General features: G+C 46.7%; 1 protein-coding gene across 4 annotated transcripts in view; it reads right to left on the minus strand.

Moving 5' to 3' along the window:
- CPT1A (carnitine palmitoyltransferase 1A) overlaps positions 1-22,303 on the minus strand; it is a 63,501-nt gene that overhangs the window by 13,106 nt on the left and 28,092 nt on the right. For all 4 annotated transcript variants that reach the window (XM_067037786.1, XM_059069324.2, XM_067037788.1 and 1 more), the window contains 8 exons: positions 21,800-21,877; positions 20,082-20,189; positions 18,991-19,078; positions 18,017-18,212; positions 15,386-15,574; positions 14,359-14,464; positions 9,162-9,278; positions 6,936-7,100 (listed from right to left, as the gene is read on the minus strand). In XM_067037786.1, the coding sequence (XP_066893887.1) occupies positions 6,936-7,100; positions 9,162-9,278; positions 14,359-14,464; positions 15,386-15,574; positions 18,017-18,212; positions 18,991-19,078; positions 20,082-20,189; positions 21,800-21,877 (1,047 nt within the window). The remainder of the gene's footprint in view (positions 1-6,935; positions 7,101-9,161; positions 9,279-14,358; positions 14,465-15,385; positions 15,575-18,016; positions 18,213-18,990; positions 19,079-20,081; positions 20,190-21,799; positions 21,878-22,303) is intronic.

The following is a 22,303-nucleotide window of genomic DNA, read 5'->3' on the forward strand; positions in this document are numbered from 1 at the left end:
TCCCCCCTTGGTGTCCATACGTTTGTTCTCTACATCCGTACATCTATTTCTGCCCTGCAAACCGGTTCATCTGTACCATTTTTCTAGGTTCCACATATATGCATTAATATATGATATTTGTTTTTCTCTAACTTACTTCACTCTGTATGACAGTCTCTAGATCCACCCACACCTCTACAAATGACCCAATTTCGTTCCTTTTTATAGCTGAGTAATGTTCCATTGTATAGATGTACCACTTCTTCTTTATCCATTCATCTGTTGATGGGCATTTAGGTTGCTTCCATGTCCTGGCTATTGTAAATAGTGCTGCAATGAACATCGGGGTGCATATGTCTTTCTGAATTATGGTTTTCTCTGCATATATGCCAAGTAGTGCGATTGCTGGATCATATGGTAACTCTATTTGTAGTTTTTTAAGGAACCTCCATACTGTTCTCCATAGTGGCTATATCAATTTACATTCCCACCAACAGTGCAAGAGGGTTCAGATTTTCTGATGATGCCCATTCTAACTGGTGTCAGGTGATACCTCACTGTAGTTTTGATTTGCATTTCTCTAATAATCAGTGATGTTGAGCAGCTTTTCATGTGCTTCTTGGCCACCTGTATGTCTTCTTTAGAGAAATGTCTATTTAGACCTTCTGCCCATTTTTGGATTGGGTTGTTTGTTTTTTTAATATTGAGATGCATAAGCTGTTTATATATTTTGGAGATTAATCCTTTCTCCGTTGATTTGTTTGCAAATATTTTCTCCCATTCTGAGGGCTGTCTTTTCGTCTTGTTTGTAGTTTCCTTTGCTGTGCAAAAACTTTTAGGTTTCATTAGGTCCCATTTGTTTATTTTTGTTTTTATTTCCATTACTCGACAACGTGGATCAAAAAATATCTTGCTGTGATTTATGTCAAAGAGTGTTCTTCCTGTTTTCCTCTAAGAGTTTTATGGTGTCTGGTCTTACATTTAGGTCTCTAATCCATTTTGGGTTTATTTTTGTGTATGGTATTAGGCAGTGTTGGAATTTCATTCTTTTACATGTAGCTGTCCAGTTTTCCCAGCACCACTTACTGAAGAGACTGTCTTCTCTCCATTGCATATCCTTGCCTTCTCTGTCATAGATCAGTTGACCATAGGTGCGTGGGTTTATCTTTGGGCTTTCTATCCTGTTCCATTGATCTATATTCCTGTTTTTGTGCCAGTACCATATCACCTTGATTACTGTAGCTTTGTAGTATAGTCTGAAGTCAGGGAGCCTGATTCCTCCAACTCTGTTTTTTTTCCCTTAACACTGCTTTGGCTATTCAGGATCTTTTGTGTCTCCATAAAAAATGTAAGATTCTTTGTTCTAGTTCTGTAAAAAAATTCCATTGGTAACTTGATAGGGATTGCATTGAATCTGTAGATTGCTTTGGGTAGTATAGTCATTTGCACAATATTCGTTCTTCCAATCTAAGAACATGGTATATCTCTCCATCTGTTTGTATCATCTTTAATTTCTTTCATCAGTGTCTTATAGTTTTCTGCATACAGGTCTTTTGTCTCCCTAAGTAGGTTTATTCCTAGGTATTTTACTCTTTTTGTTGCAATGGTAAATGGGAGTGTTTCTTTAATTTCTTTCAGATTTTTCATCATTAGTGTATAGGAATGCAAGAGATTTCTGTGCATTAATTTTGTATCCTGCAACTTTGCCAAATTCATTGATTAGCTCTAGTAGTTTTCTGGTGGCATCTTTACGATTCTCTATGTATAGTATCATGTCATCTGCAAAGAGTGACAGTTTTACTTCTTCTTTTCCAATTTGTATTCCTTTTATTTCCTTTTCTTCTCTGATTGCCGTGGCCAGGACTTCCAAAACTATTTTGAATAATAGTGGTGAGAGTGGACATCCTTGTCTTGTTCCTGATCTTAGAGGAATGCTTTCAGTTTTTCACCATTGAGAACGATGTTTGCTATGGGTTTGCCATATATGGCTTTTATTCTGTTGAGGTAGTTTCCCTCTATGCCCACTTTCTGGAGAGTTTTTATCATAAATTCGTGTTGAATTTTGTCAAAAGCTTTTTCTGTATCTATTGAGATGATCATATGGTTTTTCTCCTTCAATTTGTTAATATGGTGTATCACATTGATTGATTTGCATATATTGAAGAATCCTTGCATCCCTGGGATAAATCCCACTTGATCATGGTGTATGATCCTTTCAATGTTTTGGTGGATTCTGCTTGCTAGTATTTTGTTGAAGACTTTTACATCTATATTCATCAGTGATATTGGTCTGTAATTTTGTTTTTTTGTAGTATCTTTGTCTGGTTTTGGTATCAGGGTGATGGTGGCCTCATAGAATGAGTTTGGGAGTGTTCCTTCTTCTGCAAATTTTTGGAAGAATTTGAGAAGGATGGATGTTAGCTCTTCTCTAAATGTTTGATAGAACTCACCTGTGAAGCCACATGGTCCAGACTTTTGTTTGTTGGAAGACTTTTTTTTTTAACATCTTTATTGGAGTATAATTGCTTTACAATGGTGTGATAGTTTCTGCTTTATAACAAAGTGAATCAGTTATACATATACATATATCCCCATATCTCTTTCCTCTTGCATCTCCCTCCCTCCCACCCTCCTGATCCCACCCCTCTAGGTGGTCACCAAGCACTGAGCTGATCTCCCTGTGCTATGTGGCTGCTTCCCACTAGCTATCTATTTTACATTTGGTAGTGTATATATGTCCTTGCCACTCTCTCACTTTGTCCCAGCTTACCCTTCCCCCTCCCCACATCCTCAAGTCCATTCTCTAGTAGGTCTGTCTTTATTCCCGTCATCTTGCCCCTAGGTTCTTCATGACCTTTTTTTAGATTCTATATATATGTGTTAGCATACGGTATTTGTTTTTCTCTTTCTGACTTACTTCACTCCGTATGACAAACTCTAGGTCTATCCACTTCACTACAAATAATTCAATTTTATTTCTTTTTATGGCTGAGTAATATTCCATTGTATGTATGTGCCACATCTTCTTTATCCATTCATCTGTTGATGGACAGTTAGGTTGCTTCCATGTCCTGGCTATTGTAAACAGAGCTGCAATAAACATTGTGGTACATGACTTTTTGAATTATAGTTTGTTGGAAGATTATTAATCACAGTTTCAATTTCATTACTTGTGATTGGTCTGTTTATATTTTCTATTTCTTCCTGGTTCAGTATTGAAAGGTTATACCTTCCTAAGAATTTCTCCATTTCTTCCAGGTTGTCCATTTTATTGGCATAGAGTTGCTTGTAGTAGTGTCTTACGATGCTTTGTATTTCTGCAGTGTCTGTTGTAACTTCTCCTTTTTCATTTCTGATTTTAATGATTTGAGTCCTCTCCCTCTTTTTCTTGATGAGTCTGGCTAATGGCTTATCAACTTTGTTTATCTTCTCAAAGAACCATCTTTTAGGTTTATTGATCTTTGCTATCATTTTCTTTGTTTCTATTTCATTTATTTCTGCTCTGATCTTTATGATTTCTTTCCTTCTACTAACTTTGGGTTTTGTTTGTTCTTCTTTCTCTAGTTCTTTTAGGTGTAAGGTTAGATTGTTTATTTGAGATGTTTGCTGTTTCTCTTGAGGTAGGATTGTATTGCTATAAACTTCCCTCTCAGAACTGCTTTTACTGCATCCCATAGGTTTTGGATCATCGTGTTTTCACTGTCATTTGTCTCTAGTTATTTTTTGATTTCCTCTTGATTTCTTCAGTGATCTCCTAGTTATTTAGTCCTGTAGTGTTTAGCCTCGATGTGTTTTGTGTTTTTTACGTTTTTTTCCCTATTGATTTCTAATCTCATAGTGTTGTGGTCAGAAAAGATGCTTGATATTTTACTGAGGTTTGATTTGTGACACAAGATGTGATCTATCCTGGAGAATGTTCTGTGTGCACTTGAGAAGAAAGTGTAATCTGCTGTTTTTGGATGGAATGTCCTATAAATATCAATTAAATCTATCTGGTCTATTGTGTCATTTAAAGCTTGTGTTTCCTTATTAATTTTCTGTTTGGATGATCTGTTCATTGGTGTAAGTGAGGTGTTAAAGTCCCCCAGTATTATTGGGTTACTGTTGATTTCCTCTTTTAGAGCTGTTAGCAGTTGCCTTATGTATTGAGTGCTCCTATGTTGGGTGCATATATATTTACAATTGTAATATCTTCTTGGATTGATCCCTTGATCATAATGTAGTATCCTTCCTTGTCTCTTGTAACATTCTTTATTTTAAAGTCTGTTTTATCTGATATGAGTATTGCTACTCCAGCTTTCTTTTGATTTCCATTTGCATGCAATATCTTTTTCCATCCCCTCACTCTCAGTCCGTATGTGTCCCTAGGTCTGAAGTGGGTCTCTTGTAGACAGCATATATATGGGTCTTGTTTTTGTATCCATTCAGTGAGATGGTGTCTTTTGGTTGGAGCATTTAATCCATTCACGTTTAAGGTAATTATCGATATGTATGTTCCTATTACCATTTTCTTAATTGTTCTTGGTTTGTTTTTGTAGGTCCTTTTCTTCTCTTGTGTTTCCCACTTAGAGAAGTTCCTTTAGCGTTTGTTGCAGAGCTGGTTTGGTGGTGCTGAATCCTCTTAGCTTTTGCTTGCATGTAAAGCTTTTGATTTCTCCATCGAATCTGAATGAGATATTCGCCAGGTAGAGTAATCTTGGTTGTAGGTTCTTCCCTTTCATCACTTTAAGTATATCACACCACTCCCTTCTGGCTTGTAGAGTTTCTGCTGAGAAATCAGCTGCTAACCTTATGGGAGTTCCCTTGTATGTTATTTGTCATTTTTCCCTTGCTGCTTTCAATAATTTTTGTCTTTAATTTTTGTCAGTTTGATTAGTATGTGTCTCGGCATGTTTCTCCTTGGGTTTATCTTGCCTGGGACTCTCTGCGCTTCCTGGACTTGGGTGGCTATTTCCTTTCCCACATTAGGGAAGTTTTCGACTATAATCTCTTCAAATATTTTCTCGGGTCCTTTCTCTCTCTCTTCTCCTTCTGGGACCCCTATAATGTGAATGCTGTTGCATTTAATGTTGTCCCAGAGGTCTCTTAGGCTGTCTTCATTTCTTTTCATTCTTTTTTCTTTATTCTGTTCTGCAGCAGTGAATTCCACCATTCTGTCTTCCAGGTCACTTATCCGTTCTTCTGCCTCAGTTATTCTGCTATTGATTCCTTCTAGTGTAGTTTTCATTTCAGTTATTGTGTTGTTCATCTCTGTTTGTTCTTTAATTCTTCTAGGTCTTTGTTAAACATTTCTTGCATCTTCTAGATCTTTCCCTCCATTCTTTTTCCGAGGTCCTGGATCATCTTCACTATCATTATTCTGAATTCTTTTTCTGGAAGGTTGCCCATCTCCACTCCATTTAGTTGTTTTTCTGGGGTGTTATCTTGTTCCTTCATCTGGTACATAGCCCTCTGCCTTTTCATCTTGTCCATCTTTCTGTGGATGTGGTTTTTGTCCCACAGGCTGCAGGATTGTAGTTCTTCTTGCTTCTGCTGTCTGCCCTCTGGTGGATTAGGCTATCTAAGAGGCTTGTGCAAGTTTCCCTGATGGGAGGGACTCGATCGTGACCATCTTTATTTAGAACTGTGTTACAGTTAATTTTAGGTACAACTGTGGCCCATCAGTTGTCGTTTACCTGATACTAACATTGCCTCTTGTGCTCTTCTGCATCTGTTTATCTTCCTGACCTAAGTTACAGAGGAATCGAACCTACAGGCCACCCCCTGGATCCACCCCTGACTCCAGTGTCACCTTGGCAGGTCACCCCACCTCTCGGAACCTCGGTTTTCTCACCTGTAAAACGGGCAAACAATAGCTCCTCCCTAGTGAGCGGACTGTGAGAGCGCTGAGACCAGTGCCTGGCACAAAGCAAAACTCACAAGGGCAGAACCGGTATCCAGGAATGCTGCACTGCATCTGTGCACAGCACTCAAGTTTTAAAACAAAAGTTCTCCGTTAAAAACAGGGCATATCTTGTGACTTCCCTGGCGGTCCAGTGTAGGACTTTGCCTTGCTATGCAGGGTGTACAGCTTCGTTCCCTGGTCAGGGAGCTAAGATCCCACATGCCTCACGGCCAAAAAGCCAATACATAAAACAAAAGCAATATATTGTAACAAATTCAATAAGGACTTTAAAAATGGTCCCCATCAAAAAAAAATTCTTAAAAAAAAAAAAAAAAACGGGTTTGATCCCTGATCAGGGAACTAAGATCCTGCATGCTGCTTGGCACGGCCAAAGAAAAAACAAAAATGAAAATAAAAAACATTAAAAGCAAACAGACAAAAAAACCAGGATATCTTGAGCCAATGCCACAAGGATTTCCACCAGCCCTGGAAACCAGGGGTGCCCTCTCAGGGTGGAATGCTCCCTCCAACAGAAAAAAATCCCACTAAGGTCCTCCTGGGGCCTGGGCTATGTCTCTGATGGGGCCGTCACGTGCAAGCCAGAATGTGCCCAGGGGCCCAGAGAGAGGCAGTGGAAACACCACGAGCTTCTGATCCTACAGGGACCCCATCCATCCCAGAGCACCTCCCAGGGCGTGGCATATCCCCTTTTATGAAAGAGGATGTCAAGGTCAGAGACACCCAGTCATTGGCCCTAAGTAGTTCTGCTTTACCAAACCCTAGGACCGGGAGCTTAAAGGTTTATTTCCCACTTTGTGGAGCAATGAGATCTCACTTGGCTACCATCCCCCACATTCTCCCTCTACTCCTGTGCAATACGGGAAACCGCTGCTGCCCCAGGTGCTTCTGCTGGACACTTGTCCCATCTGTCTGTGGGAGGTGCCCCCCGCACCAGGACAGGCACGACCTGCTCCCATGATGGGTCCTCCCTACCCGCTGGGCAAACAGCCTTGGGCCTGTATTTAGGGACGCCAGAAGCCCTCAGGATGAAAACCCCAGCTTGGGGTCTCACCTTGTAATGAGCCAGCTGGAGGGACAGCTGCACGAAGGCGTCCGGGCTGGTTCGGCATTTCTTGATCAGCCCTTTACCGAAAGCACTGAACAGAAAAGAACAGAAATCCACGTCGTTGGCCAGGAGGTTCGCGCAGCTCAGGGAAGTCTCTATGACTTCCTGACACTTGGGAAAAAAAGAGAAAAGCTTTCACTTAATGGGAGGGAAAATACTGACACACACTCTGAAGAGAACAGCAAAAGCTGGCTTTCGGCACAGCTAACAGAGTTGTTGCTTGGAAATACACACATCACTTTCCCTTCTCGGTTTTTCCCCACCTTTCTAACCTAAGAGCTGCAATGAGTTAGCAACATGGCAGCCCCCCTGCCCTTGAAGAGCAGTGGGGTGGCCCAAGCAGGAGGAACTCCTGGTTCCCAGTGGGACCCCAAAGGGCATTTCAAAGTGTCACAGGTTCTGTTTCATGAGATCCATTCTTGTTATATGCTGGCCATTGAGGAACCAGTTTTAAAAATGAAATGGACTGGGACTTCCCTGGTGGTCCAGTGGTTAAGACTCTGCACTTTCGTGGTTAAGTCTCTGCACTTTCACTGCAGGCGGCGTGGGTTCAATCCCTGCCTGGGGAACTAAGATCCTGCACGCTGCAACGAAGATCCCATGTGCCGCAACTAAGACCCAGTGCAGCCAAATAAATAAATATTAAAAAAAAAAAAAAAAAAGATCCTGCACGCCGTGCGATGTGGCCAAAAATTTTTAAAAATAAAGTAAAAAGGAAAGGGACTGTGGTACAGTCATACAATGGGAATAAGCCCTCAACTGTGAAGTCACATGGAGGAATCTTAAATGACTACCACTAAGTGAAAGAAGCTGATCTGAAATGGCTACACACTGTACGATTCGAGTTATGAAATTCGGGGGAAGCCAAAATGATGGAGACAGTGAAAACACCACTGGTTGCCGGGAGTGAGGCAGGAGAAAGGGATGAATGGACAGAGGAAAGGTTTTTTAGGGCAGTGACACTGCTCTGTATGATACTATGATGTCATTACACCTTTGTCCACACCACAGATGCACGACACCAAGAGTGAACCCTGGGGAGTTTCCTGGTGGCCTAGTGGCTAGGATTCTGGACTCTCACTGCCAGGGCCTGGGTTCAATCCCTGGTCGAGGGACTGAGATCCTGCAAGCCACACGGCACAGACAGAGGGGAAAAAAATAGTGAGCCTTGACATGAACTACGGACTCTAGTGATACTGACTTGTCAGTGCAGCTACTTCGACTGTAACAGACGCACCAAGTGGCAGGGGACGTTGGTAGCAGGGAAGGTTGTGATGTGTGAGGGCAGAGAGAGCACGGGGACTCTCCGAACCTTCCACTCAACTTTGCTGTGAACCTGAAACTGCTTTAAACAATAAAGTCCATAAAAAAAAAATTTTTTTTAATAAACGGGAAGTGACTTGGTTATAGCTAAAAGGACCCTCAACCACACACGTCAGCAGAGGTTACGTCTCTCTGAGGAACACACACCAGCCCCAGGGAGGCAGGCTGGACCAAAAAAGTGCAGATGGGCAAGACTGCAGGACTGGATGCAATATTTTCCACATCAAAATGATTTCTTGGGGCTTCCCTGGCGGTCCAGTGGTTTAGACTCCGTGCTCCCAACGCAGGGGGTGCAGGTTCAATCCCTGGTTGGGGAATCAAGATCCCGCATGCTGCACAGCACGGCCAAAAAACAAAGAAAAAAAAAGAAAAACACGTCTCAGGCCCCAGGAATTCCTGCTTGGCTTAGGTAAGCTAGGATTTGGTATTTCCAACCCTAAAATTCCTTCCACAAATGGCTTCCACTGAACGAACTGCATCGGAGAACACTTAGAGGGACAAAAATGACAAATTAGTGATTCAGAGTATTCCAACTCCAAAGGAAGTGATTTTGGTTTTCACTTTTTCATTGTGATGTCTAGCTAAGTTTGAGCTGGAAATTTCACTGACAATCTTAGCCAAATGTTTTTAAATGAAAGAAGAAATATTTACTGGGGCTTCCCAGGCAACTGGAGCTGTAGCAACTCCGAGGTCCCAGTGAGAAACCCCCAGGCAGACAGGTTTCCATCTCTGGGGTCTTCAGCTGACCTCGTGAATACTTAGGAAGGACAGCTGGAAAAGCGGACTGTTAGAGTTGAAACTCATTTCCCACCCAAGGTAATTAACAAGTGCCTGATCACTGGGACTTACTTCCTGTGGGATGTCCCACTGTAGCCGGGTCGGGTATGGGATGTTTGGGTTGGTGTCCCCTTTACAGTGTCCATCCTCTGCATAACCCAGCTGGAAGCTGTCCGTGGCCAGTACGTACTGTCAAAAATAAAAAGATACGTCTGTGAAGTCAGAGATCATCACGGCTAATAGCGTTACATGAAAGTTATCTGACCTCCCAAAGTAGACAAACCCTCGTTCTTTCTAGAGATAACATCAAGACTTAACCATAGGGCTTCCCTGGTGGCGCAGTGGTTAAGAAACCGCCTGCCAAGGCAGGGGACACGGGTTCGAGCCCTGCTCCGGGAAGATCCCACATGCCACGGAGCAACTAAGCCTGTGCACCACAACTACTGAGCCTGTGCTCTAGAGCCCACGAGCCACAACTACTGAGCCCACGCGCCACAACCACTGAAGCCCGCACGTCTAGAGCCCATGCTCCGCAACGAGAGAAGCCACCACAATGAGAAGCCTGCGCACCGCAATGAAGAGTCGCCCCCACTCTCACCACAACTAGAGAAAAGCTCGAAGCTTCAATGCCAGCCAAAAATTTTTAAAATATATAAATAAATAAATTTATTTTTTTTAAAACTTAACCATAACTACTTGCTTCCAGTCTGCTGTGCATCTGACATCCTCTGCACAGCCACCTAATGAGATATTCTTACCTCCATTTCAGGGGCAAGCAAGAAAAATGGACCTGGAGAGGTTCAACAGCGTATGGACAAATAAGAAGCACACCAGGATGCGAGCAGAGCATGTGACACACAGAAAACAGCTCAGAGCCTGCTTCGAGGTCCCAGGTTGTGAGCTAGTGCCCTCTGGGTGCTACCCCACTGAATATTTACACTAGCCTGTAAAGCAGTCATTATTATTCCCGCTTGTATAAATGACAAAGCAGCCTCAGAGAGGTGAAGAGTCTGTCCCAGTTCACACTCCTCAGGGAGCCAGGATGTAGGCCCAGGTGTGGATGTTTTCTGCTCACTGGAAGGTAAACCTAAGTCAGTTTCTTCAACGGTATCTACAGAGCACCTACTAAGGGTCAGCAATGCTTCTGAGCACAAGTGACAGGACGGTGAACAAAACAGACAAGAATGTCTGCCTTTCTACAAAAGGTTAAAGGTGGCCATGCCCTGGCAATTCGGCTCCTAGGTATGTACTCAAAAGAAATGAAAATAGGGAATCCCCTGGCAGTCCAGTGGTCAGGACTGCGCTCTCACTGATGAGGGCCTGGGTTCAATCCCTGGCCAGGGAACTAAGATCCCACAAGCCACACAGTGCTGCAGAAGAAAAAAAGAGAAAGAAAAGACAAAGAAAACATATGTTCACATAAAACTTGTATGCTAATGTTCACAGAAGCACTATTTATAGTGGTCAAAAAGTAAAAAGAATCCAGATGTCCACTGAGTGATGAATGAACAAAATGTGGTCTAATCATACGAAGGAATACTACTCAGCCATGAAAAGGAATGAAATACCATTAATAGTACAATGTCGATGAACCTTGAAAACATTAGCCAGACACACAAGGCCTTGTACCGTGTGATTCTGTTTCTATGAAATGGCCAGAATAGTCAAACTGACAGACACAGAAAGGAGATTAGTGGTTAACCCCCAGGGCTGGGGCAAAGGGGGCTGAGGGTGGGGAGTTTCCTTAGGGGGGTGATAAAAATGTCCTGGAATTAGATAGTGGTGATGGGTGGGCGACCACCTTGTAATGTACAAAAGCCACTGAACTGTACACGCTTTAAGAGGGTGAATTTGATGGTGTGTGAATTACATCCAATAAAATAGTAATAAAAATATTTTAATAAAAGGAATCCCTGTACTCGGGGAGCTTACATTCCAGTGGGGAAGCAAAACAAACAAACAGAAAACAACTCAAGGGGCTTCCCTGGTGGTCCAGTGGGCGCTCCCAATGCAGGGGGCCCCGGTTTGATCCCTGGTGGGGGAACTAGATCCCACATGCATGCCACAACTAAGAAGTCCACATGCTGCAACAAAGCTCCCACGTGCTGCAACTAAGACCCGGCGCAGCCAAAATAAATAATAAATAAACTTTCAAATATTTTTTAATATTTTTAAAAAACAACCCAAGTTCAGATGGTGATACTGTCAAATGGTGAGGGGGGCAGGGGGGTTCCAGGATGGGGGAGCGTGGGGGGCGGGCCGCATGCACGTGCGGTCGGCATCCTGCAGAGCTGGGCAGGTGAAGGAGCCCAGCCTATCTGTGTCTGCACTGTGTCAGAGCCCCTAAAGAGTCCAACATGATTAAACGTCAGGAACACACCGGCAGCCAACAGGATTCAGCTTGGACCAGATCTGTTTTTAGCTGGCATGGGTGGCGCCCTCGTACCGGCCCCTTAACTGGCTCTGGCGTGGGCCTCCACGACCAGACAGTGGATCAGCTCCCATCCGGGCGGGGAGCAACTGGGCTCCTGTCTGACCTCTGGAGTCACAGGCCATTCTGTCCACCGGGCAGTTAACAGTGAAACACCACCCCTTCTAACTGGTCACCCTGGTCTGAGACTAAATCCCTTTACCTTATCTTAATCCAGAGTACTGAAAAAATAAGCCTGGCCTTGTCAGCATCCAGTAGATTTCTCTGTTTGGTGAATGTACCCTACGTAGTCCAGACTGCCTAGGACTCAGAGTCTTTTCCCGTTTACTAAAGAACAGCTCTTATGCACTTATTACCGGTAGAGTCCTTGGAACAGGGTGTTAACAGACCTAGATCATTATCCTGTGCAAACAGACTTAAAAGGTCTTGTTGTGGTATCCAGTGCTGCCGAAGGGGGTTTGATCTTTGCTTGATTTTCAGCTGAAAGGATCTCTAAGCCTTTGTCGGCAGAAGCAAAGACCAGGGTGGTGATGAGCCTTTTGGATACCTGGTTGTTTTTACCACAGATAAATGTCTTAGGAACACGCTGTTGTTGTCTTAGACTGGAGCATTTTTTCCCCCTTTTTAAAGGTTTCCCCACATAGAAAACCTCCCTTGGTTGAAGGAACGGCGGGTTAGGTTTTGCTGAGACCTTAACCAGAGGGAAGACAGTCAGGTAAAGTGGAAAAGGGACACAGCAGGAGCTCCCTTGTGGACGTCACCACAAGTGCACTACACGATCTGATTTCAGGGACAAGACCCGGGCTCTATGCCCTGGGCAGGATGGTGAGGTGATCGGCCTGAGGTCACGGGGGTGTGTCTCCCACGTGGGCAGTGACAGTGAGTCACTGTGTTCCACTCCATTTATTAGAGCAGCAGTAACATAAAGAGTGCAGAGGGCTTCCCTGGTGGCGCAGTGGTTGGGAGTCCGCCTGCCGATGCAGGGGACACGGGTTCGTACCCCGGTCTGGGAAGATCCCACATGCCGCGGAGTGGCTGGGCCCGTGAGCCATGGCTGCTGAGCCTGCGCGTCCGGGGCCTGTGCTCCGCAACGGGAGAGGCCACAACAGTGACAGGCCTGTGTACCGCCCAAAAAAAAAAGAGTGCAGAAATACTGTGTTCACTGTGACTCTCAAAGGGGCTTATCTCTTCAACAAAGTAACCTCAAGTCTTGTCAAATGGGATGATACACAATTTCCAAGTCGAGTCCACTGGTTTTTGTTTTTATTTATTTTTAAAGACACCCTATTTATTTTAATGTTTATTTATTTAGGCTGCGTGGGTCTTATAGTTGTGGCATGCAGGATCTTTAGTTGCGGCATGTGGGATCTAGTTCCCCCACCAGGGATCAAATCTGGGCCCCCTGCATTGGGAGTGCGGAGTCTTAGCCACTGGACCACCAGAGAAGTCTCTTGTTTTTTGTCTTTTTTAAAAAAATTGAAGTATAGTTGATTTACAATATTATGTCAGTTTCAGGTGTACAGCAAAATGATTCCAGCTTATGTATATATTTTCAGATTACAGGTTATTTCAAAATATTGAATATAGTTTTCTGTGTTATACAGTAGATCCTTGTTGTTTATCTATTGGGTTGGCCAAAAAGTTTGTTTGGGTTTTGCAGTAGGATATTACAGAAAAACCCGAACGAACTTTTTGGCCAGCCCAATATTTTATGCATAGTAGTTTGTTAAACCCATACTCCTAAATTTACCACTCCCTTTTCCCCTCTGGTAACCATGTTTGTTTTCTATGTCTGTGAGTCTGTTTCTGTTTGCTTGTTTTTGTTTTTGTTTTGGCTGCACCACGTGGCTTGCAAGATCTTAGTTCCCTGACCAGGAACTGAACCCGGGCCCTCAGCAGTGAGAGCACAGAGTCCTAACCACTGGACCGCCAGGGAATTCCCTGTTTCTGTTTTGTATATAGATTCATGTGTATTATTTTTTAGATTCCACATATAAGTGACATCCTTTAGTACTTGTCTTCCTCTGTCAAGTCCACTGTTGACAGGCCTAGAGTTTAGCAATTTCCTTACAAAAGAACCTGACAGGCGAATTCAGAAAACAAAACCTTCACTCAACTTTTCATGCCAAACACGACACAGCTCAAACAGCTCACAGAGAAATGAATTTTAAAACAGTTTAAAAGGTGGCAGGGCCAATACGCACTGTATTTTAAAATGTCAGGTGGGGGAATTCCCTGGTGGTCCAGTGGTTAAGACTGCAGGCTTCCACTGCAGGGGGCACGGGTTCGATCCCTGGTCGGGGAACTAAGATCCCACATGCCGCACGGTACGGCCAAAAGAATAAAAATAAAATACTAGGTGGAGGGAGAGGATGACAGGGATTTGGTGGGTTTTCTTAGAACTTGGTAATTCTAAGAATTAAGTGAAGTGGTAAAAGGCACGCTGCATTTTTATAAACCAAGATTTTCAATATCCTTGCTTTTATTTGGCCTAATGCTTGGCAGATAGGAAAATCTAGAAAACACAGCAAAGAAGGGGTGGTTTATGTCAAAATAACTGAGCTTCAGTTCCACCCTGATGTCACTGAGCTGGAGCCAAGGCCATCTCACTATTTTGGCTCCATCAGGACATGACATTAAATGTTTCCATGTAAGGAACCTCAGCCGCAGGGAGTGAAGACAGGAATGACTTCCGTTACTGATTTAACTTTACATTCGGCACCGACACCTGCTGAAAACACTTATTATAACCAGACAGATACTATGAAGTTAAATTCAGTTAAATTCAGAAATTCCAACAGCAACTTCCACACTCAGAGTAAACCTGCAGACACTCACCTCCCAAAGGTGACCGATGATGGGGGCGTCGGCCCAGGAGTGCTCCGCGTTTATGCCTATCTTGCCGTTTTTAAAGATGACAAATGTGATCGATTTATCAAACCACCTACACGAAACAAAAATGTTTATGTGACTTACATGTTTACAAAGACAAAAATAAACCCAAGCGATGTATTTGTTTTCCTCTGGATGGGCTCATTGACTTGGCACCTGCAGAGGTGAACGGGTCTCTGCAGGTGACAATAAAAGCACGTGTAAAGACCCTAAGTCGTTCATTTCCCCCCTGCTCCCGACACAGAGATATGCATTCAGGTACTGGAGAGCAGGAGAACAGGGCATATCGTTGTAACAAAAAAAGGATGCACAAGGCAACTGCAGAGAAATAGGAGGCTGCAAAGTCGTCCCTTGGTATCGGCCGGGGGCTTGTTATAGGACCTGCTGCCGATACTAAAAGCTGAGGATGCTCCAGCCCCACACAGCTGGCCCTCCGTATCCGCAGGCTCCACAACCGAAGCTCTTAAACAACGGTCCACGGCCTGTGGTTGGCTGAACCCGCGGATACGGAAGACCGACTGTGCTTGCCGCACCCCTCCCCCACCCCAGCCAATCCTCACCCCCAACCTGATGGGCAGGCAGGACCTCACTTTACAGACAAGGCAAAGGAGGCTCCAAGAGGTGGAAGAGCCTCACCACAGTCATGCGCTCGGTGAGCAAAGCCAGAGCCGACATCCAGGTCAGGCCCCAGGTACCACCTTCCCGGACCTGGTGCCAGGTAACCCACAGCCACTCCTCACGAGCATCTCCAAGTGGAGGTGTCGTGCACAGGGAGGGGAAGGTCCTCAAAGCTGCTGCTTAAGCTGTGTGTGTGTAACAGTTTTGGTGGAAAGAAGAGTTACCAGTCATATTTTCACGCTAGCCTTATTCCTTAAGAGCGTAGATACATACTTGAGGCTGGGGGTCAGCCACATGTAACATTTCTTCCAAGCCCACAGGCAAACCACTGTGTTTCAGAAGGTGAGCATGATACCTGTCGAAACACCTGCCGTGCAGCAGAGACTTGGCGTAGCTATCCATCGACGTAACCGGGTCTTCCTCCCTATACCCTTGCTCTGTTTCGTCCAATGTCACGAAGAACGTGGCTTTTTCCACTGCATCCAGAGACTGCTTGTTCTTCCCATGTCCAAAATAGGCCTGGCGACACTTGGCCCAGGGGACTCTGCAGTGAGGATTAAATACAATTAAACCCGCAGCAGGGATTTCCCCGGTGGCGCAGTGGTTAAGAATCCGCCTGCCAATGCAGGGGACACGGGTTCGAGCCCTGGTCCAGGAGGATCCCACATGCCGCAGAGCAACTAAGCCCGTGTGTCACAACTACTGAGCCTGTGCTCTAGAGCCCACGAGCCACGACTGCTGAGCCCGTGTGCCACAACTACTGAGCCTGCGCGCCTAGAGCCTGCGCACCGCAATGAAGAGCAGCCCCCGCTCGCCACAACTAGAGAAAGTCCTTGCGCAGCAACAAAGACCCATCGCAGCCAAAAATAGAAAGAAATAAATGAAAAAGAAACATATAAAAAAACCTGCAGCAGTTTGGTGACATCTCTTTACGTGGGATGTTTGAAACGACAACGGTTTTCAGTTTCCAGTGTTGTAGGGGTTTAAGGAAAACTACGCGTTTGCGACTGTCTGCATATGCGGTCACCCACCTGCCTGCCGGCTGGGCTGCTTTGTTTGCGGGCAGAGGCCTCGCCTTCTCCTTGTACCTGCTCCAGGGCAGTCGCAGGCATGGAACCTCGTCCATAAATGCCGAGTGAAGGACAAGAATGCATACAGGCCCCAAGCTCCGCTGTCCGGGGCAGCAGACCCAAAGGCAGGCAGGGTCCCCTTCACATCCTTCCCAGCCCCACGCCCAGACCCCCTCCACGGAACCACCCCACAGAAGCCACAGCAAGTGCCAAGAGCACTTCGCTGGTGCCGGGACGAGCTCACGGGCCCCGACACCTCTGTTCCATCTTTCAGATGAAGAAACTGAGGCACAGAGATGAAGTCACAGCTCCTTCGTGGCAGGTTGGGATTCCTACCCAGGCCAGCCCGCCCCGGGTCCACGCATCCATGCTACACACAGCCACACGACACCCCCGGGATAAGGGGCACCCCCGGGAGCAGAATTCAGGGGTTCTTTTCCGTCCCACCCCACGCGGGGTACACAGTGCTAACGGGACACCCACTTCTTGAGAGCCACCCCGGCCGCGACTTCCCCGGATGGCTCCTGGGGCCCCTCATTCAGGCCCCCGCCCACCCTTCCACGTCAGGGCCACTTAGCCTCTGTCTCCCACCCTCTTCTCCCCGTACACCGAGTGCTCAGCTGAGGCCGCCCATGGGGCCAGAACGCCCATAAACACAACGGGTCCCAGCACAGGCTCAGCCTCAACCGCTCTCCTCAGTGCCTGGGGACGGCAGTGACCACCAGGATGGCTGGTGCGAGCTCGGGGCTCAGGCAGATGAGATGGGCGATGCCCCACGAGTGGGGGGGGCATCAGGGTGGGAGCTCACTGAGCCGCATCCCGCCCCACCCCACCTCTGCCCGACTGGGTGCCCCAATGACACTCAGTCAGCACTGGGGACCCAGGGCTCGTTCCGCAGGACACACGCCCCCTCTGTCCCAGCTGAGTCTTTGCCCCCCAGAGACGGCCAAACACCCCAGCTTCTCGGACTGAGCCTCCTTTCCTACCAACACTGCCTGTTTCTGGTCCTCAAGCAGCGAGGATCTTGCTTCCAGAAGCCCTTGGACCAGAATGATCTCTGAAGTCTGCTCAGGTCACTCCAGCCTAACATGGTCCCTTTAACAGCAGCCCATCACAGAATCAAGCCCAAGTGCAGCCGGGCACACGGGACCCATCCCACCTGGAGTTCCGGCACCCCGACCCACTCCACGGCTCCCCGCATCTGCTCCCTGGACGCCTCTGCGGCCTGTCGGTCCCCACGGCTCACTGCCGACCTCTGTGTGCCCTCGCCCGGGCATCTTCCTCTTCTTCACAGGTCGGTCACTCACCACCTTATTCCCAGTGCTGCCCTAACAGTGGCCACACCACTGACCTCAGGCGTCCTCAACCAGGGACCATACCGCCCCCGGCGGCCCTGGGCCAAGCCTGAAGACAGATTTGCTCGCCAGGCTGGGGGATGCTACGGGCATCCAGTGGGAGAGGCCAGGCATGCTGCTCAGCATCCTACGGTGCGCAGGACAGCGCTCCCCTCCGCCACCTAAAACAGACTTATCCAGCCCCAAGGTGTCAGAGCCGAGGCTGCACAGGCCAGGTCCCCAAGCTTCAGACGAGGCAGGAAGTTAACCCTAACACAGAGGCCCTGGTTAAACATGTCTGTTTCTAGATTAAATATGCCGCAGCCCGGGGAAGACACCTGCCTCCTTCCTTCCGTCACATGCCCTGGGATCCGTGCACATGCACGCCTGCCTGTCCCACGGAGATGCCCAAGGGGACCTGAGGGTGGGGGCAGAACCCGCTCCCCGGGGACAAAGCCAAGCCAAGCACTGCAGGTAGTAGACACACCTCCCCGCCGGACGGGACCCTGGGTGAGGAGAGCACTCTGAGCCCCCGCCCCCGATGGCCCCCAGAAACTACGGCATCACGGAGGGGCTGCACACCTATCTCCCGCCGTGAGGGCCGCCAGCTTCGCCTCCCCAGCCTGGGGCTCCGACGGGTCATCCAGGATCCTCTGCATCTGCTGTTCGATCTCCCGGGGCTTCAACAGCCGGCCGTCGTGGTAGAGCCAGACCTTGAAGTAGCGGCCTTTGTGGAACACGACAATGTGCCTGCTGTCCCTGAGGTGCTGGAGGGTGTCTGGGGAGGGGGTGGCGGGAGACAGAAGCCGGAGGCACCCGGTTAGGGGAGGGGAGAACACCACCCGTGACGGCACCAATTCTTCTCCCCGCGTCACTCCGCTCAGCTCACGAGTCCACTTCCCAAAGGTCTGCAGAGGACTTGGTAGAGCACCCGAATCGAGAGCTCTGGGATCAGACAGGCCTGAGTGCTACGCTCTGCTCGGCCGCTCACTGGACGTGTCACCTGGAGCAAAGGACGCCACCCTCGCTAAGCCTGAGCCCTGGCGGGCCTGGGATGGACCCAGGCAGTGCCATTGTCTCTCCCTTACATTCTTGAGGGTGTCCCGGCTGGGACAGATGTGGCCCCCCTATGCCGGGCAGTGGGAAAGAAGGGGGGTCACGTGTCCCAGGTCAGGCTGCTGGAAGTGAGCTGCTGAACCACAAATCTGGTTTCCCTGAGCACGATCCAGGGTGCTTTCCACCATAAACCCTGCGTGGGAGCCAGAGCAAAACGTCCCTGAAAGATCCAGATGAAGAAATAGGAATATTCCTAACCCAACCTAGAAAAAACTCCACCATAAGACAGCCTTCAACCGAAGAGAAACTGAGGTCTGAAAATCAGTTAACTGTCCAGGCCTGAGAAAGACAAAGGAAATTCAACAGAAGAAAGGTTGACGAGCCTAAAATCTCTGAAATCTTAGAAGGGCAGCACTCATCAGTGTGGTCTCCTCCAACAACTCCTGAGCATAAGGATGGAAAGTTCTGATTCCCAAAGGAACCCCGAGCAGGTCACGCACCTGTTTCCTCTCCTGGGATCCGAGAAGTGTTAAACATTCGCTCCCACTGGGCGGAGCAGAGCGGAACTGTAGATCCCAAAAGAAAAATCTGTAATAGAAGCATGTTTCAAACAAAAATCTAAGGAGCAAATCAAGTCCACACATTTAAATGCTGGATTTGTTTTCTGTGTGCATAGCGTGGCTGGACTTAATCTTTTCCAAACACTATAAAGAATGGTGGCTCCCTCCCTGGGACACGGTGCTGCCCTGGAGTTTGCAGAACCAGGCCAAGGCACAACATCCTGCTTTTTATTCCTAAATAACACACCCTAATGGGTCATTTATAAACTGACCCTTAAACCAAAGGGGTATTTAAGAAAAAAAAAATGCCAGGGTGGCAGGAGGAGGGATAAATTGGGAGATTGGGATTGACATATACACACTACTATATATAAATAGGACCTGCTGAATAGCACAGGGAACACTACTCAATGCTCTGTAATGGCCTACATGGGAAAAGAATCTAAAAAAGAGTGGATATATGTACATGCATAACTGATTCACTTTGCTGTACACCTGAAACGAACACAACATTGAAAATCAACTACACTCCAATAAAAATTTTAAAAAAAGAAAAAGAAGGAAAAAATGCCTTCTCGTGAGTAGCTCGACAGCTATATTATTTCCTTCACAAGCAAGCGAGGGTTTCTTCGTAGGACAAATTGCAGAACTAAAATACATCAAACATATATCCATTTAGGATAGAGAGGAGATTTAAATCTCAGAGTAATTATGCTGAGTGAAAGAGGCTAGACCAAAAAAAAAAAAAATGCACGCTGTAAAATTCCATTCACAAGTTTTAGAAAATGCAAGCTAACCTAGAGTGACAGAAAGCCGATCAGGGAGATGGCAGGGGCAGGGGGGCATAAAAGGGATACCAGCGGACTCTTGGGGGTGGTTCACTAATGACTATGGTGATGGTTTCACGAGTACAGAGATATACACCAGTAGATCAGAACTTATGAAAGCGGATGCTTCACACATGTGCGGTACATCAGTTACACCTTGATAAAGCTGTTCGAAAAGAATTTTTTAAAAAGCAGTTTGCATACTGGTTTGATTTCCTCCCGGTCCAGTTTGCGTCTGTAAAGCAGGATGGCGTGGATACCGTTGCCTGCTCTCGCTGCCTGAATGTGAGTCGGTGTGATGTACAGCAAATCCTGGTACAAGAAAACACACGACAGCAGGGAGAATGTTCACAGGGAAAGACAAGCTAACTTCAACACACAGTTAAAATATTTCTATACATGTGTTAATGACATCTGCTCTGCTGGAAAAGAAATTATTTTCATTTTCTACACTTTTTCAGTTTTATTGTGTTCACGTTTCAAGCCCCCCAATAATTCTTGGGCTAGGAAAGGTAACAGTATATTTTATTTTATTTTATTATTTTTTTGTGTGCTACAAGGGCCTCTCACTGCTGTGGCCTCTCCTGTTGTGGAGCACAGGCTCCGGACGCGCAGGCTCAGCGGCCACGGCTCACGGGCCCAGCCGCTCCACGGCATGTGAGATCTTCCCGGACTGGGGCACGAACCCGTGTCCCCTGCATCGGCAGGCAGACTCTCAATCACTGCGCCACCAGGGAAGCCCTAACAGTATATTTAAAAAGTAAATTGTAAAAAAAAAAAAAAAAAAAAAAAGTAAATTGTAAATAAATATAATTGAAGCCTAAAAAAAAAAAAAGATAACAGCGCTTCACCCCAATTATCCTCATAGAATGCATAAAAAGGAAAGCAGAAATTAAAAGGAGCAGTTAGATAATTAGGAAGTTTTCTGAATGAGAAGGAACCAAATGTTAAAATAACATTTTATATAGAGCAGTGCTTGCAACTTTCTAAATTTGGGGACACATTTCTAAGTGTCTACATTTTTCAAGTCCAAGGGATGCTTGTCTCAACTATATTTTGGGAGAACCTATGTGTAGGGCTGCCCCTGATTATGTGGGAAATAGACACCAAAGTCTTCAGGAACGAAAGGGCACCAGGTGGACAGCTCACTCTCAAAAAGTAGTCTTCTGGACCACACCAACAATTTTTCTCTAAGTTTGAGATTGTTTCTAATGGAAAAAAAAATTTTTTTAAACAGTAGAAATTTTAAAGGAGAAAAAGCAAACAAGAAAATAGATAGAAGAAGGTGGAAAAAATAAAAGGAAGCAAAGAGCAGAAAGAAAGGGAAAGACAGATTCACCAGTTATTTAAGGCCAGTTATTAGACCCCAATGAGGTACTTCTAACAAAATAACAGGGTGTGCTCTGTAGACCACCTATGTCTCAAAAGGCAAGAAAGACCAAGGAGATGTGAAAATGACACTCAGTGCCGCACCCCTGGCGTCCCAGGGCCCAGAAGAACAAAGCTCAGCGTGTGGACAAACTCTCAGCCGACCCACAGCCCCTGAGCTTTTCGGGGTGGGCAGGGGTGTGATCCTTCACCGCTACGCAGGCTCAGTTAGGAAAACGGAGGGAAGGAAAAGAGGGAGAGGTTCGCTGCCACGAGGAAAGTCAACTGCCACGAGAGCACTCGTGCGATCCGAATTTCTCTGCAGCAGGTTGGTGGGTGCCCTTGAGCTACGTGGCAATTCCAAAAGGACATCCACGGGGCTCTCCAGTGTGCAAAGCAAGTCCTGGGCTCCCTGCTAGGGGCGTGAGGCCTCGGACGGGGGCGGCAGGGCCAGGAGGAGCACGGGGAAACCCACAGCGTCCCCAGGCAGCCCACAGGGCCGGGAAGAGGCCACCGTGGTGCGTGCTCTCCATCAGACACCGCTCGGGACTCACCATCGCGTAGTAATTGCTGTTCACCATCAGCGGCCCTCGTCCTCGGAGGTAGATGTACTCCTCCCACCAGTCACTCACCTGCCGGGTGCACACAGGGGAGACCGACCGACAGGCTTAAGCAGGCTGCCCAGGGCGGAGGCAGGGGGCGGGGGACGGGGGGAGGGTGCATTTAGCGCTTTGTCATGCGTGTTTGGCATCACTTCTCCCTCTCTTGGGGTCCAAGACAGCCCCAACTAGATGGAACGCAGAACAGTGGGAAGGAACTAGAAAGCGGTTTTATTCAAGTCAAGCCGTAGCTAGAAGGTAGATCACCTTCATTTAACAGAGGGTTTAAAAAAAAAAAAAAAAAAGATCAAATGGAAAAGAAGGGATAAATGTCGGACTGCTAACATTTCTTGACCATCAACAACACCCCAAACTGCCCCACAGACTGCTTCTCGCCTTCTGCTTCCAAGCCTCCCCAAGGCAGCCACTGACTCAGCCGGGCTCGGCTCCCTTGCAGAG

Source organism: Kogia breviceps, chromosome 7 (genome assembly GCF_026419965.1).
Source record: "Kogia breviceps isolate mKogBre1 chromosome 7, mKogBre1 haplotype 1, whole genome shotgun sequence".
Taxonomy (NCBI): Eukaryota; Metazoa; Chordata; class Mammalia; order Artiodactyla; family Physeteridae; genus Kogia; species Kogia breviceps.